Raw genomic sequence first — 14,529 nt, 5'->3', positions numbered from 1 at the left:
TTTGGGGCAGCTCTGCTCATTAAAGTGCCTGGCTCTGCTGCCATCACAGCTCTCAGCTCCTTCTTGGGGCTTAAATGTGTGAGGGGGTGCTGATGGGCCAAAACAGTGTGAATCAAAAATGGCATCATAAAAACAAAGGGGTGAACGTGCCCATGGCTTTGCAGGGTCTGAAATGACAAGAATTAGAGTGAAAATATCTCAGAAACCCTCAGTCTCCTCCAAGTCAGAGTACAAAGGTTTTAGAGAGGGGCCTGGGAGGAACTGGAGAGAGATTTTGCATCAGAAACTGTTGTGACAGGACAAGGGAGAATGGGTTCAGACAGAGGGGAAATTCAGTTTAGATATACAGAGGAAATCCTTCCCTGTGAGGGTGGACAGGCCCTGGAATGGATTTCCCAGAGCAGATGTAGCTGCCCCTGGATCCCTGGCAGTGCCCAAGGCCAGGCTGGATGGGGCTTGGAGCAGCCTGGGACAGTGGAAGGTCTCCCTGCCATGGCAGGGCTGGCACTGGATGAGTTTTAGGTCCCTTCCAAGCCCATCCATTCCACAGTTCTGTGATTCTGTGATGCCACATCCAAGGCTATGCTGGTCACATCTCTTCCCCACCCCAGGACGTGGGAACAGCTCCCAGTCTCAACAATTCTGTGATTTTTTTACTGTCAACAATTCATCATTTCTGCAGTGCAGGCAAGGAACTGCTTGCATCCCAACTTCCTGCTGTGCACTGCACACCATCTCCTGTGCCACCCTGGCTTTGATCTGGGAGCAGGACCTGACAGCCCTTACTGCTGCGCAGCTCATTTGACATTCAGGAGGTGTCACTGGGGTGGCTGTGGGTAGAAATGAGTTCCCAGACTTTGAAACAAACTCTGAAGCTGTATAAAGAATGCAGCTGAACGCGGAGAGCGATGCTTTGGATTGACAAGTGAACCTGGGGGATTGAGGCCAGCCCAGCTCTCACAGTGCCAGGCTGGCATCTCATGAACCTCAGGTGGCTGAAGCAGGATGCTCCAGGATCCAAAGGACGGGATCTGTGCAGCAGAAAGGGAGGCTGGCTGATGAGTGGTGTTTGTGAGGGGGTGTGTGCTAATGCAGAGGAGGAAATTTAGTGATGACAAATGCTAAATAACGTGTGCAGGGAAAACAAACTGTAATCATGCAGTTACATGGATAGGGCCTAATTGCACTATTATCACTCACAGAAGAGCTCTTGGAGCTGTTGCAGAGAGTTCTCAGGAACAGCAGCGTGGCACTTGACAGGAGGAAAAAAGACAAATTGAATATTGCTAATTGGTAGGAAAAAACTTCAGGAAACAGAAGTTAAGCGTCATTGTATTGGGTCTGTCAGTGCCTGCATCCCACACGTGGCCACCCTGTCTAGGAAGGCTGTGGGCAGCCTAGAAAAGCTACAACAAAGTACAAAACCACTTCCATAGGAGAAGAGAGGGAATGGATTAGGGCACTTCATTTTGGAAAAGGTGTAGAGGCTTCTAAAATCATGGCTGGTGTGCAGAAGGTGGGTGAGGGATGGTTGTACACTCTGTCATTATCAAAGGTAATCCAAGGAGTAGCTTTTAATTTGCCTCTTGCTAAATAAAAAGGATTTCAATGATTTCTAGGATCTGAGGTGGGAGACACCTGGGGTGTCTTGAATGTATTAAAAGTGGCAGCAGTGTGTGATCCAAGCAAAGGAGAAGAAAAGACTTCCAGGACCGAAGGAGATAAAAAGTTGCCTGAAAAAATTAATTAGGAGTATGGAAGCACCTCTAAGTGCCAGGGAAATCAGATCAATAAAGACTTCTTGGTCTTACAGGGGCTGTGGGACTGCCTCTGGATCCCTGGAAGTGTCCAAGGCCAGGCTGGACAGGGCTTGGAGTAGCCTGGGACAGTGGGAGGTGTCCCTGCCGTGGCAGGGGTGGCACTGGATGACCTTTAAGGTCTGTCCCCACCCAAGGCAGTCTGTGATTCTGTGATTGCATGAATCACAAATGAGCTGGTGAGTGGGAGGTCACACGGCTCCGCAGTGATGATGTCAACTGTCTGTAAAGAATTGTAAAAATGATCCCAAGTGGTGGAGGGATGAAACACCACGTAGATAAATGTAATGTAAAGTACATTGGAGAAATGAGGTTTTACTTCACAGGCCTGTAAGTGATGCTGAGCTGATTGTTATCACTCAGCAATGAAAGGAGGGAGTTAAGAGTGCTGTGAGCTCTGTGCTCCCAGAAGCAAAAAGCCCTCACCAAACCCAAAGCCCCTCTGAAACCGGATATTAGGGTTTATTAGGAAAAGAAGGGAGAACAAAACAGAAAAAAATCCCCATCTTGCTCTGTGAATACCTTCTAAATAAATCTTGAATGGGCAGCATTACCACCACCCCCTCTGCTGCACCTCAAAGGCTGGAGGAGAACGGGAAATGGTGCAGAGCCAGCAACAATAAAAGGAACCAGATAATAAAGATTGCATCACTTGGTGCAGATAACGACTGCAAGGAAAATCAAAAGGCTGCTTCTGTCTGAGGAATTATTGAAGAGGCTAAAGCCCTTCAACCTGAAAAGAAGACAGCACAGGGGTGCTCAGGGCTTGGAATCCTGAGTGGTGCAGAGAAGCTCTAGTCAGCAGGATTGTTCCCTGGTTTTGCACTGGACAAATGTTTGAGCAACTGAAAAGTTCAGGCAGCACATCAAAGGATGTACTTTTGTTCAGAAAGCTCAGCCGAACTGTGGATCTCCTGCCCACAGGATGCTGTAGCTGCCAAGAGTTGGGCTGATATCCACAGCAGCTTATGCTCGGTCATGAAGTCAAAACCCATCAGTGGCTGTTGGGCACAGGGATGTGAGCTCTGGGTCAGAAGGTCCTGAAGTCTGCAGCTGTGGGAAGCTGGAAGCTGTGTCCAGAGCTGTGCTTGTGAGTGCAGCATTCCCAGGACAAGGGCTGCTGTCAGCTGCAGGAGCTGGGTGTGCCCTGCAGAGCTGGGCCTGGGATGGGGATTTCAGAGGGGAACCCAGTAACATCTTGGCCTAGGAGATCCTGGCTGTTTATCAGGAGATCCTGGATGTTTGACAGGAGATCCTGGATGTTTAACAGGAGATCCTGGCTGCTTATCAGGGGGAATGGAAGTACACCAGGGTGGAAGGAGAGCTGTTTGATCTAGGTGTCTGCAGGACAACCAACGCCATAGAAACAGCAGCGAGTTTCTGTTGGGAACATGAAGGTGGCTCTGACCCTCAGGAGGCAGCTGGAATTCTGCTGGAAACAGGACTTGGTCAGGTTCCCATTCCATGATTGTATGAATGATCAATTTGACTTGGGAATTTGCAGGTTGGGGGACTGGCCTCTGAAAACGTGAGATGGGCTGAGGCCGTGAAGGACTTCAAACAGCAGCAGAGCACCTTGTGTGGAGATGTCCTGCTGGTCACAGCCTTTGTCTCCTACCTGGGCTACTTCACCAGGAAATACCGCCAGGAGCTCCTGGATGGCATCTGGAGGCCCTATTTGCACCAGCTAAAAGTAAGTCCAGATTGGTCTGAGGAGCCATTGTCTCTGGGATTAATGGGGCCACAAATCCTGGTGACCACTGGGGATCTCTCTGCTGAGGGACATCACTGTGTCCTCATCGAGCTGGAGGGAGGATCAGGACGTGGCCACTTACTCCTCCCTGGGGAAAATGTGTTGTCCTTGCTCCAAGTACACAGGAAAATCCCAAACACAAAGCCCAGCTCTGCAGTTTTGTCCATGGCCATGAAGGAGGGGGGAATATGGAGAAGGAATTGGAGTAGGCAGAGCCCGCTGCCAGCTCTCCAGGAGGCTTGGAAAAACTCCAGGTGTTTTTTCGTTCTGGACACGAGCTCTGGTCGTGCTGGCCATGCCTCTCAGCTGGTTTTACCCATGTCTTGCTGTTAGGACCAGATGGAGATCATTGTGCTTGAAACTTGTTTAATATTTCACTAATTTTAACAGGTTCCTCACACAAATGGTGCCAAGAAGCTTTTAAATAAGGTCCCAGAGATGTCCAAATCAAAGGGCTGACCAAAGCAGACAGTTCCTTAGGCTGAGAAAGGAAAAATTCATTTTGCATTTCTTAACACAGTTAGAAACTTAGCTAAGACATGGTTTCAAAAATGACCTGACTGTGCTTAGAAATGTCAAGGAAGTGCCTGTAATTCCAATAGAAATGAAAGGCCCATTCTGCTCAGACACCTGGCACAGGTAGCTCTGGTTGGCACACCCAGAAATGGCCTCCTCTGTCAGAGAAGTGTTTCTGGAGCTGCTGCTGATGGTTTGTAACACCACAGCAGCCTTAGGAGGGCATTAATTCTGTCCTTCCAAGCTGGCTCAGGGAGCTGAACAGGGCAGGGAGTGACCCCAGCCAGTGGGGCTGGGCTGTGGGGGGCAAAACCCCTGGGATTGTTTGTACAACAGGACTGGGAAACAAAACCAGACTGCAAATATCCTTTAGAACGGGAAACCACTGATAAACCATGGAATCACAGAATACTTTGTGCTGGGAGGCACCTTAAAATCACCTCATTCCAACCCCCTTGCCAAGGGCAAGAACACTTTCTCTAGCCCCCATCCAACCTGGCCTTGAACACTCTGAGCACCTTTTATGGTCACTGAACATCCCCTTCAGGTATCCAGGGGCAGGCACAGCTGCTCTGGGCACCCTGTGCCAGGGCCTGCCCACAGTCACAGCCAAGAATTCCTTCCCAATATCCCATCTAACTCACCCTCTGGTAGTGGAAGCCATTCCCTGTGTCCTGTCCCTCCATCCCTTGTCCCCAGTCCCTCTCCAGCTCTCCTGGAGCCCCTTTAGGCCCTACAAGGGGCTCTGAGGTTTCCCTGGAGCATTCCTTTCTCCAGGTGAGCACCCCCAGCTCTTCCAGCTTGGCTGCAGAGGGGCTCCAGCCCTGGAGCATCTCCATGGCCTCCTCTGGGCTCCCTCCAGCAGCTCCACACCCTTCTGATGCTGGGCACCAGGGCTGGGCCAGCTCTGCAGGTGGGGTCTCACCTGAGCAGGGCAGAGCAGCAAAATCCCTCCCAAACCTCCTGATCCCACCACTGCTGACACAGATAAACACACTTACCCACCTTTTACCTCAGCCAGCTTTCCCTGGTGCTGTAGTGTGCTTTTATACTTGGTAATACTTTGAAGTAGTTTTGTTTCTGTATCCCTGTAGTTTTCCCAAGTGGTTTATCCCAGACTGTACCCCCTTCCCTTTACCTATGTAATCCCTCTCCCTTGATTAGATCATCCCCAAATCCCCACCCTGGCTCTCTGTCAATCACTCAGCATCCCATCCCCTTCTAGAACCTTTGGTTCAAGATGTCAAGCAATTAGCCAGAGGCCAGGGGTCAGCCCCTCGAGACTTGGCCTTTATGCTGTCCTAAGTGTCTGTCCCCCAGTGCCCATCCCTTTGGGTCTCTTATTGGTCAGTAAATGTTATCTACTTTTGGTTTCCTCCTCCCTTTATATGTAACCTTGGCTCATCTCCCGGGGCTCTGGCAGGAAGCCCGCTGAGGTGCAGGAGCTCCCCTGGCTGCTGAATAAAACCTTGGATCAACCCCTGCTAAGAGTCAGCCCTTTTATCTTCCACCGATGTCTCTGGTGTCTCCTCTGCTGCAAAGGTGACTGGCCTAGCTGCCCTCAGCACCCTCGGGGCACGAGAAGGTGTCTCCCCGCAGTGGGCCGTGCCGTGGCTGCTTCCCTGCTGTCTGCCGACTCGGGCCTGGCCAGGGGTTCCTGAGAGGCTCCCAGAGGGACAGAAGCCACCCTGAGATCTGCAGGAAGCCTTTGTGTTTGCCTGGCAGGTGGCAGTGCCGGTGACGCCGCGGCTGGAGCCGCTGGCCGTGCTGGCGGACGAGGCGGCCGTGGCGGCGTGGCGGAACCAGGGCCTGCCGGCCGACCGCACGTCCTGCGAGAACGCCGCCATCCTCAGCAGCTGCCAGCGCTGGCCCCTCCTGGTGGACCCCCAGCTGCAGGGCAGCAAGTGGATCAAGAACACCCACGGGGACAGGCTCCGCGTGATCCGAGCCGGGCAGAAAGGGTAACGGGGTCCTTCTCTGGGAGGAGGGGTCTGGCATTGTTCACAGGGGTCTTAGGATGAAGGAAGAGACGAGAAAGTTGACTCTATGTTCAAGGCTTGGTTTATTATTTTATGATATATATTATATTAAAACTATACTAAAAGAATAGAAGAAAGGATTTCATCAGAAAAGGAATGAATAACAAAGGTTTGTCTCTGACCGAGACTGTCTGGACATGTGGACTGTGATTGGCCATTAATTAGAAACAACCACATGAGACCAATCCCAGATCCACCTGTTGTATTCCACAGCAGCAGATAATCATTGTTTGCATTTTGTTCCTCAGGCAACCTTGGCAAGCTTAAGGGATATCAGCTCTTCGGTGATTTATCAGCTCTTTTATGATTTCCAGCTCTTTTGCTTGCTAAGGCACCGTTGCAGGCAGACACAAGAGAGGAGAAGGCAGCCCTGGAGTTCCATGGCAATGGTTTTATTGGGGGGGTCTGTGAAGGGTTCCAGCGACGGCTCTTCTGCCAGAATGGGCTAAAGCAGCCCCTTATATAGGGTCAGGGGGATCAGAAATTGTCCAAAAAGCAGAGGTTAAGGAGAAGTGACCCGTGGGGTCACAGAGAGATAAACTGGGGTCAGAACGGCTGAAGAGAGGGGCTTCTTTTGCTATTTCACTGTGACTTGGCATTTTAAGCCTCTTCCCTCCACAGGGCCCCAGCAGGCCCAGAGCCTGCTACACCAGGGCTAGAGGGCAAATGAGCAGGCTTGTTATTTTGGTCAGGATGAGGGCTGGGAGCAGTGGTGTTGGGTGGCCAGTCGGGGGTCTGAAGGCTCAACCTGGATGCAGTAACCTTCCCAGAGAGAGGTCCTGCTGGAGACAACTTTCTACGGGTCTCAGGAAGTCCTTCAGCCACCAGGTAACCTCAGCAAGGGGCAGACAGCTCAGCTCGGAGCAGTGATTTCAGCTCGGAGCAGTGATTTCAGCTCGGAGCAGTGATTTCAGCTCGGAGCAGTGATTTCAGCTCGGAGCAGTGATTTCAGCTCGGAGCAGTGATTTCAGCTCGGAGCAGCGATTTCAGCTCTTCCTTGCAAGGTGTACCCTGGCCAACACAGGGACAAAGAGACAGGAGCACCATGTGGTTATTCCACAGAGTTAGCCTTTGTTCCAACACCCTGCAAAGGACACCAGGGATGGCAGCTCCCTTCTGAGCAGGGTAGAAACTGGGGTTTTTATGGGGAAAAGCATCGGTGGTACAAAGGGGAAAAAACAATTGGTCCCAACAAATCTCCATGGGGTTCCAAAGCATGCTGGGAACTCACCATGACCACGGAGGATTTCTCAGTCCAGGAGGGTTTGAGGAGATCTTATCATTGCCCATTCAAGGGATACCTCTCCAGGCCCATCTGTCCCCACGTTGGGGAGCCTTCTGGCAGCCTTAGAGCTGGCCTAGGGAGGCAGAAGGTTGGTGTTGCAGGCCTGTGAGGAGTGTGGCAAGTCATGGGGGAAGGCTAAGGCTGGGTTTATGGGCAGTAGGGTGGTTGGGGTAAATGTGCATGGTAACAGGCCTAAGAGGTTGATTGGTAGGAGGAGTGTCATGAAGTGAGCCTGAGATGTGCCTGCCCAGGGTGTTTGGTGAGCACTGGGCACTCAGCTGCACTGAGCCAGTGACATTGAGGGAAACCTGCCACTGAATCTGCTCACATTATCTGCTTGTTCATTACCAACATGACAGATCTCTTATTAAATCAAGGACCTGTTTAGTGCTTGGCTCTGTTACCATAGAAACTCCACTGAAGCTGGTGATGGAGTGAGCTGAGGCTGAGTATCAGACAATTCCAGACTGGCTTGGGCTGGAAGGGACCTTAGAGACCATCCAGTTCCCCTCCTGCCCTGGGCAGGGACACCTCCCACAATCCCAAGGGTGCTCCAAGCACTGTCCAACCTGGCCTTGGACACTGCCAGGGATCCAGGGGCAGCCACAGCTGCTCTGGACAACAGGCCTGTGCAGACCTGTGACATCCTCCAAAGGCTCGATGTAGCTGTAATGTCCTGGTTTAGCTTTTATTTTTAGGGTTAGGATTCTGAAAACCACAAAGCCCAAAGCCCCAGGCACACTGCAGCTGCAAAAGACATGCAAAACAGAACAGAGAATTGCCACATTTTGGCTACTTCTCCACCAATCTGCTGGGCACGAACCTCACCCCCTGCACCTTCTATGCCCTCACCTGGGGTTAGGGTTATACCCAGGGTTAGGGTTACACCTAGGGTTAGGGTTCTCAAAACCACAAAGCCCAGAGCTCCAGGCACACTGCAGCTGCAAAGGGCATGCCAAGGGCAACACAGCACTGGCTTCCCCCACAGCTTTTTCCTTGGAACCAGCCCCATCCAGGAGGATCCTTAGGGCTCCCTACCTCTCGGAGAATGAGAGAGTGTATGGAGGGGTCACCACGTGCCCTGGGCACAGGGTTTCATTTCCTTGTTAGGAATGAATTTGTCGTAAGCATGACCCTCAACTCTGGGCAAAATAGAGCTGAAAGCTGCTCTTCACCTTTGCTTTGAGGTGAACTGTGTCATTTGGCTCTGGAGAAAACAAAGTATGTGCTGAAAATAACTCCAGGCTGTGCTAGCTTTTCTCATGGCTGCCCTGGGACAGACTTGGTGTTCACTCTTGTCCTTGGGGTGTCTGGGGCCTCATTCTCTCATTTGGACTGCCAGGACTCTCTCTGTCAGTGCCACTTTCTGCACCAGGTACTGGCACCACCTGAGCCCTCTTCCTCTTTCCAAATGCTGGCACCCACCTGTAGCTTCCAGCACAGTGAGGGTCCCCTCTGTCCCCTCCTCACTGACAATGTCACATCCTGCTCTGCTGCAGGAAGCACCAGTGCTCTTTCCCACAGGTATCTGGACACACTGGAACAAGCCCTGGCTGCTGGAGACCTGGTTTTGATTGAGAACCTGGAGGAATCCATGGATCCTGTGCTGGGGCCACTACTGGGGCGAGAAACAATCAAGAAAGGCAGGTGAGCCTGGGGGGCTTGGGGACGTGTGGATGGGGGCTGGGGGCTGCTGTGTTCTCTGTTCCTGCCCTCAGACCATGGGTGTTCACATCCAGCAGCATTAACATCCTGCCTTCAGCAGTGAGGGTGTTTTTAATCAGGCAATCACAGGTAATTCAGCCATTGGATGGCTTGGAAATCAACCAGGATTTCTCATTTCATTTCACAGCATCATTCAATCCTCATGTGAAAGAGAGACCTGTAATTCTCCCATTGTACACTGACCTTGGGGTCTGTAATTGGCTGTTCTGACACCAAATTATTACCAAAATAGCTGCTGCTCTGTGGTGAAGTAAAAGCAGCCTTGAATTTTAGCAAACACTGCACAGTGTTTAGAAATGCAGCTACAGATTTCAGCATCAAGTGTTTCTTAATGAGGTCAAGTTCTCATGGCAGCTGCTGGTCACCTCCAGCTGAGAGGAGATCAGCAAGGGAGGCAGCCAGGGAGCTCTTTTCCCTGAAGTTCTTTGAGGATTATTTCCCTGCTTGCCTAAAACTTCCCAGGCTGTTCTAAACTGGTGGGCAAGGCAAACTGTCTGCAATGTTTGCTGGGGAAAACGTCCTGGGAAGGGTGGCTGAGTATGGGTTTGGCTGCAGGATGGAGGATGGAGGGGCAGGATTGAAATGTTTGGAGGATGCTGAGAGGGGGATGCAGCAGGAAGGGTGGCAAATCTGAGCCCCCCTCCAGTGGAACACTCAGGCATCCCCTTTGTGCATCTCTGCTCTCAAACCTCCCTGTGAAACCAAGTGTTTGATAACAAAGAGAAAATGAGTCATAAACCACAAAGAAAATCCCTGGGTGTCCTGTTTCCAGGCCCTAAGCCCAGCCTCCAGGCAGATGCTGCCTGGCAGGGGCTCTGAGCTCTCCACACGAGCTTCTCCTCTCCAGGCTGGACAATCCCAGCTCTCCCAGCCTGGCTCCACAGGGGAGGTGCTCCAGTCCCTTTACCAACTTCCAGGTCGCCTCTGGAATTGTTCCCACAGCTCCTTGTCCTCCTGATGTTGGGGACACCAGAGCTGGGCACTGTTCCAGGTGGGGTCTCCCAGAGGCAGAATCTCCTTGGGGCCCTGCTGCCCACACTCCTTTGGATAGAACCCAGGGCATGGCTGGATTTCTGGGCTGGGTTAAACTTGGGTTCAGGGAATGCTGGAATTTCCTGAGGTCCCTGTGAGCTATAGACTGCATGTCAGCAGTGCAGAGCAGGAGGATGCTGGGTTTTCCTGGTGGATGTCACCTCCTGGGTATGGCAGGTAGCCATTCCCAGGTGAATTGACAGGTGAAGCCCTCCACATGTGGCTTCATGTGTCATGCTCAGTGCAGCTGCAGAGCTGGCCTGCTCAGAGCCAACACTCTGAGTAATTTTAGCTGTGACCAGTGAAAAGCTCGAGGCTGAGAGGCTTTTCCTTCCTGCAGCTCCAGTTTTAGGTAGAATTCAGCCTCTGCCCAAAGCCAGGTGAGTTCATGGTTGGACTGGTTGTGCTACTGCTGGAAAATCTGAGCCTCCTTTAACTGGATCCAAAATTCAGGAGAGACTCTCTGGGGTTTTCACCTTAAATCAGAATTGATTTAAGCGTGCCCAGTATGAATTAAATCATGATTTCTGTGAGGAGTGCCAAGTGGCATCTGGTGCTGCCGCTGAGACCACCGCGTGTGCTGTGGTGACAGCTCCTGGCTGATGCTCCTTCTGCTGAAACCCCAGGTACATCAAGATTGGGGACAAGGAGTGTGCCTTGCACCCCGCCTTCCGTCTGATCCTGCACACCAAGCTGGCAAACCCCCACTTCCAGCCCGAGCTGCAGGCCCAGTGCACCCTCATCAACTTCTCTGTCACCCGCGACGGCCTCGAGGAGCAGCTGCTGGCGGCCGTGGTGCGCCTGGAGAGACCCGACCTGGAGGAGCTGAAGGTCAGAACCTGGGAGTTGTCTCTGGGAGCAAGCACAAACCATCAGCAGCATTATTACACTTAGAATTTAGCTATAATTGTTGTAATTGTTAATATTGTTATTGATATTGTTATTAGTGTTGTTGTTGTTGGTCTACACCAGTAACAGAGAGACCTGACCTGGAGGAGCTGAAGGTCAGCACCTGGGAGTTGTCTCTGGGAGCAAGCACAAACCATCAGCAGCAGCCTTATTACACTTAGAATTTAATTATAATTGTTGTAATTGTTAATATTGCTATTGATATTGTTATTAGTATTGTTGTTGTTGGTCTACACCAGTAACAGAGAGACCCGACCTGGAGGAGCTGAAGGTCAGCACCTGGGAGTTGTCTCTGGGAGCAAGCACAAACCATCAGCAGCAGTATTATTACACTTAGAATTTAATTATAATTACTGTAATTATTGTTATTGATACTGTTATTAATGTTGTTGTTTTTGGTCTACACCAGTAACAGAGAGACCCAACCTGGAGGAGCTGAAGGTCAGCACCTGGGAATTGTGTCTGGGACCAAGCACAAACCATCAGCAGCAGCCTTATTACACTTAGAATTTAATTATAATTGTTGTAATTGTTAATATTGTTATTGATATTGTTATTAGTGTTGTTGTTGTTGGTGTACACCAATAACAGAGAGACCCGACCTGGAGGAGCTGAAGGTCAGCACCTGGGAATTGTGTCTGGGAGGAAGCACAAACCATCAGCAGCAGCATTATTACACTTAGAATTTAATTATAATTATTATAATTTTTGATATTGTTATTGATACTGTTATTAATATTGTTGTTGGTCTACACTGAGAAGCCTGACCTGGAGGAGCCGAAGGTCAGCACCTGGGAATTTACACTGGGATCAAGTGTTACAATCATATTATCATAATTCATTTTTTATTTTTATTATTGGTATTTTTTAGTTTCTATTTTGTTTTTAAAAAACAGCATTTCACATGCCAGCTTGCAGACATTGCTGAGCTCCTCACAAAATCAGATTTCCCTTGTATGACAGACATTGAGGGATTTTTTTTTCCCTTCAGCCTTCTCTTTCCTTGGTATTTTGAGAACCCTTTTACTTCATTCTCAAGATTTTTCTCTGAAAAAGTCTTTTTATTTTCCTCCTCCTCTTGTGACTGAAAGCTGAGTTTCTCATTACCTCAGTTTCTTCCTGGACTTCACAGATTTAATTTTGGAAGCAGGATTAATCTTGCCTAATTTTCAGCATTTGTGGTAAAGGATTCTCTCTGTAAATATTGTGAGGCTGGAAATGATATTTTTCTCTTCTGGTTCTTCCTCCCACTTTGTAACAGGCCAAAATATTTTCTCTCTCCCTTAATAAGTATGGCTTTAATTTCAAGGCAATTTTATAAAGAAAATCCTCCCTTCTGACGACATCTTTAACAGTGTAACAAATATGAAGAATCCTAAATATTTTCTGAGAGTGGGAATAAATTTACTGCATGTGCTCATTCATTTTCTGCCTGGCCCTGGTTGGAAGTGCCTCTCTCTTCCCAGTTTTAGCCCAGTAGGCCACTGGTGGCAGTGGGACCCCCAGGGCAGGATAGAAATGGGAGCAGGACAGGAGAGGCCGTGGCTCTGCCTCAGTTGTGAGCTGAGATTTCCCTGTGCCTGAGGTTTCACACTGGTGCCCACCAGGCTTTAACCCCGTGTTCCCCGTGGCTGGTGGGACTGGGGTGGGCTGCAGTGCTCAGAGCAGAGGTTCAGCAGGAGGGGTGAGGAGCAGCTGGGACTCTCCAGGCTGGCTTGACCCCGAGAAATGAGCTACAGAGACAGATGTGTTTGAGATGAGGATAAAAGTCTATTCCTGATTAATTTTCAGTGTTTTCCTACATTTTTAGCAACAGGAATCAGTTCTCCTGGTGCTTTCTGTACTGCCAGCTTGTTGGATAAGGAGTGATCCCAGACCCCAGACCTCTGTCCATTCCCAGGAGAGCAGGAATCAGCACTGCTGGGCTATGGCAGTTGTCAGTGGGAAGCCTGTTCCCATGTGAAGCTGACTCATCCTTACTTAACCTCATCCTTTATGGCTAAAACTTCCTGGATTTATTATTTGCAGTCAGATCTCACAAAGCAACAGAATGGATTCAAGATCACCTTGAAAACGTTGGAGGACAATTTGCTCTCTCGGCTGTCATCAGCATCTGGGAATTTCCTGGGAGACACAGCGTTGGTGGAGAACCTGGAGAGCACTAAGAGGACAGCTGCAGAGATTGTGGAGAAGGTACAAAGACAGTGATAGCCTGGAGAAAAGCATGTCTGTGGTCCTTTAAGGATTTCTGGGTGGGATGTAACCTCTGCTCTGCCCATCTCTGCTCCGTCTGCTGAGCAGGGAGTAGAAATTGATATAAATTGTAAATGTTCTCCTTTCTGGAGAGCTCCAGGCCATTTAGTTCTTTGGAACTTTTTTTTTTTTGTGTGTGTTAAATGACCTATTTAAGACCAAGAGAAAACATTGGTGCCTGATGTGAAGACAATAAAATTTACACACTGTATCAAGGCAGCTTTAGCTGTTCCAGCATAATCCTGGGTACATCACACTGCCTCTTAGGCTGGGTTTTAGTACTGACCAGGGACTGGAGTCTGGGGAGTTGGTGATCTCGAGTAAATCTGAAAGAACTCAGGTATTTCATACCCTTCCACTCCTCAGAGTATAAATCAGCATTTGTGTGAGCTCTGTGAGCACTTGCAGCTGCCCTTGCTGGCTGCATGGGCTCAAGTGAATGCCCAGAGGTTCTTCCTTGGCACTGAGGGAACTTGGGGAGTGTGGTTCCTGTGCCAGGACTGTCCCAGGGCTCTGGTGGGGACATTCAGCTGCTTCCCTCTGCAGTCCCCCATCTCCAGAGCCTGCACTTGCCCTCCCCAGCCACTGGCCCATGTTCTGCCTGGCCCAGGCTGGAGCTGCCTCTCTCCTCCCAGCCAGTGACCAAGACACTGAGTGATCCTCCCTCCACATTAAAAATCAGAATGATTTTCCCTTCATGGTGCATCAGGTGCATTCAGCACCCTGGGGAGGGGTTTCTTGAGCCCCCAGAAGAGGTGTTGAAGGGATTTTTTTGATGTGGAAAGCTTGGCATCTCCCCCTTGCAGTAGGTGTTTTGGAAGTGCTTCACCGTCCAAACCAGCTGTGCTGTGCAGCTGCTCACTGCCAGCAGTGCCAACAAGGCATGAATTTTAGAGTTTGCACCTGGGTTTTATCAGTTTGTGCCCAGCTGGAATGCTGTGGAAGAGCCCTGTTAGAGGTTCCAGTCAAGCCTCACTCTCCTTTTGGTCTGCCTGCCCAAAGAAAGGTGTGCAGCCAACATTTTCCTTGCTTTGGAAGTCCTCCCTGCTCTGCAGATGAAGAGCATCTGTCTGGCCCAGCTGTGGCTCTGAGTTTGGCAGAACTGTTCCTGAGCCCAGGACTGCTGGTGGGGATGTGCAAACAGGCTCATCCCACAGACCCCACAGCAGATTAAGGCTCCTCTGTGCTTCCTTGGGGTGC

The 14,529-nt window shown here is 50.2% G+C and overlaps 3 protein-coding genes across 4 annotated transcripts in view; 2 read left to right on the top strand and 1 right to left on the bottom strand.

The window, feature by feature from the left end:
• The window catches only part of LOC132336834 (dynein axonemal heavy chain 9-like), an 89,337-nt gene extending 83,286 nt beyond the window's left edge, over positions 1-6,051 (top strand). Inside the window, exons 53-54 of the mRNA XM_059864731.1 lie at positions 3,322-3,510; positions 5,812-6,051. Of these exons, the coding sequence (XP_059720714.1) occupies positions 3,322-3,510; positions 5,812-6,051 (429 nt within the window). The remainder of the gene's footprint in view (positions 1-3,321; positions 3,511-5,811) is intronic.
• A 718-nt stretch (positions 6,052-6,769) lies between these two features.
• LOC132336833 (ATP synthase subunit a-like) lies at positions 6,770-7,653 on the bottom strand. Its single transcript, XM_059864730.1, is given in 3 exon segments — positions 6,770-6,867; positions 7,484-7,534; positions 7,537-7,653. Coding segments are annotated over 3 exon segments (246 nt in total). The 5' UTR covers positions 7,634-7,653.
• A 3,497-nt stretch (positions 7,654-11,150) lies between these two features.
• LOC132336647 (dynein axonemal heavy chain 9-like) overlaps positions 11,151-14,529 on the top strand; it is a 59,181-nt gene continuing 55,802 nt past the window's right edge. Inside the window, exons 1-2 of one of the 2 annotated variants that reach the window (XM_059864364.1) lie at positions 11,151-11,171; positions 13,105-13,269. The gene's annotated coding sequence lies outside the window, so the exon portion shown is untranslated. Of the gene's footprint in view, positions 11,172-11,208; positions 11,694-13,104; positions 13,270-14,529 lie in introns of those variants that run through there. The other variant, XM_059864363.1, reaches the window with a different exon arrangement.

Source organism: Haemorhous mexicanus, chromosome 20, assembly GCF_027477595.1.
Source record: "Haemorhous mexicanus isolate bHaeMex1 chromosome 20, bHaeMex1.pri, whole genome shotgun sequence".
In the NCBI taxonomy this organism is placed as follows: domain Eukaryota; kingdom Metazoa; phylum Chordata; class Aves; order Passeriformes; family Fringillidae; genus Haemorhous; species Haemorhous mexicanus.
This window is presented reverse-complemented; position numbering and strand designations above follow the sequence as displayed.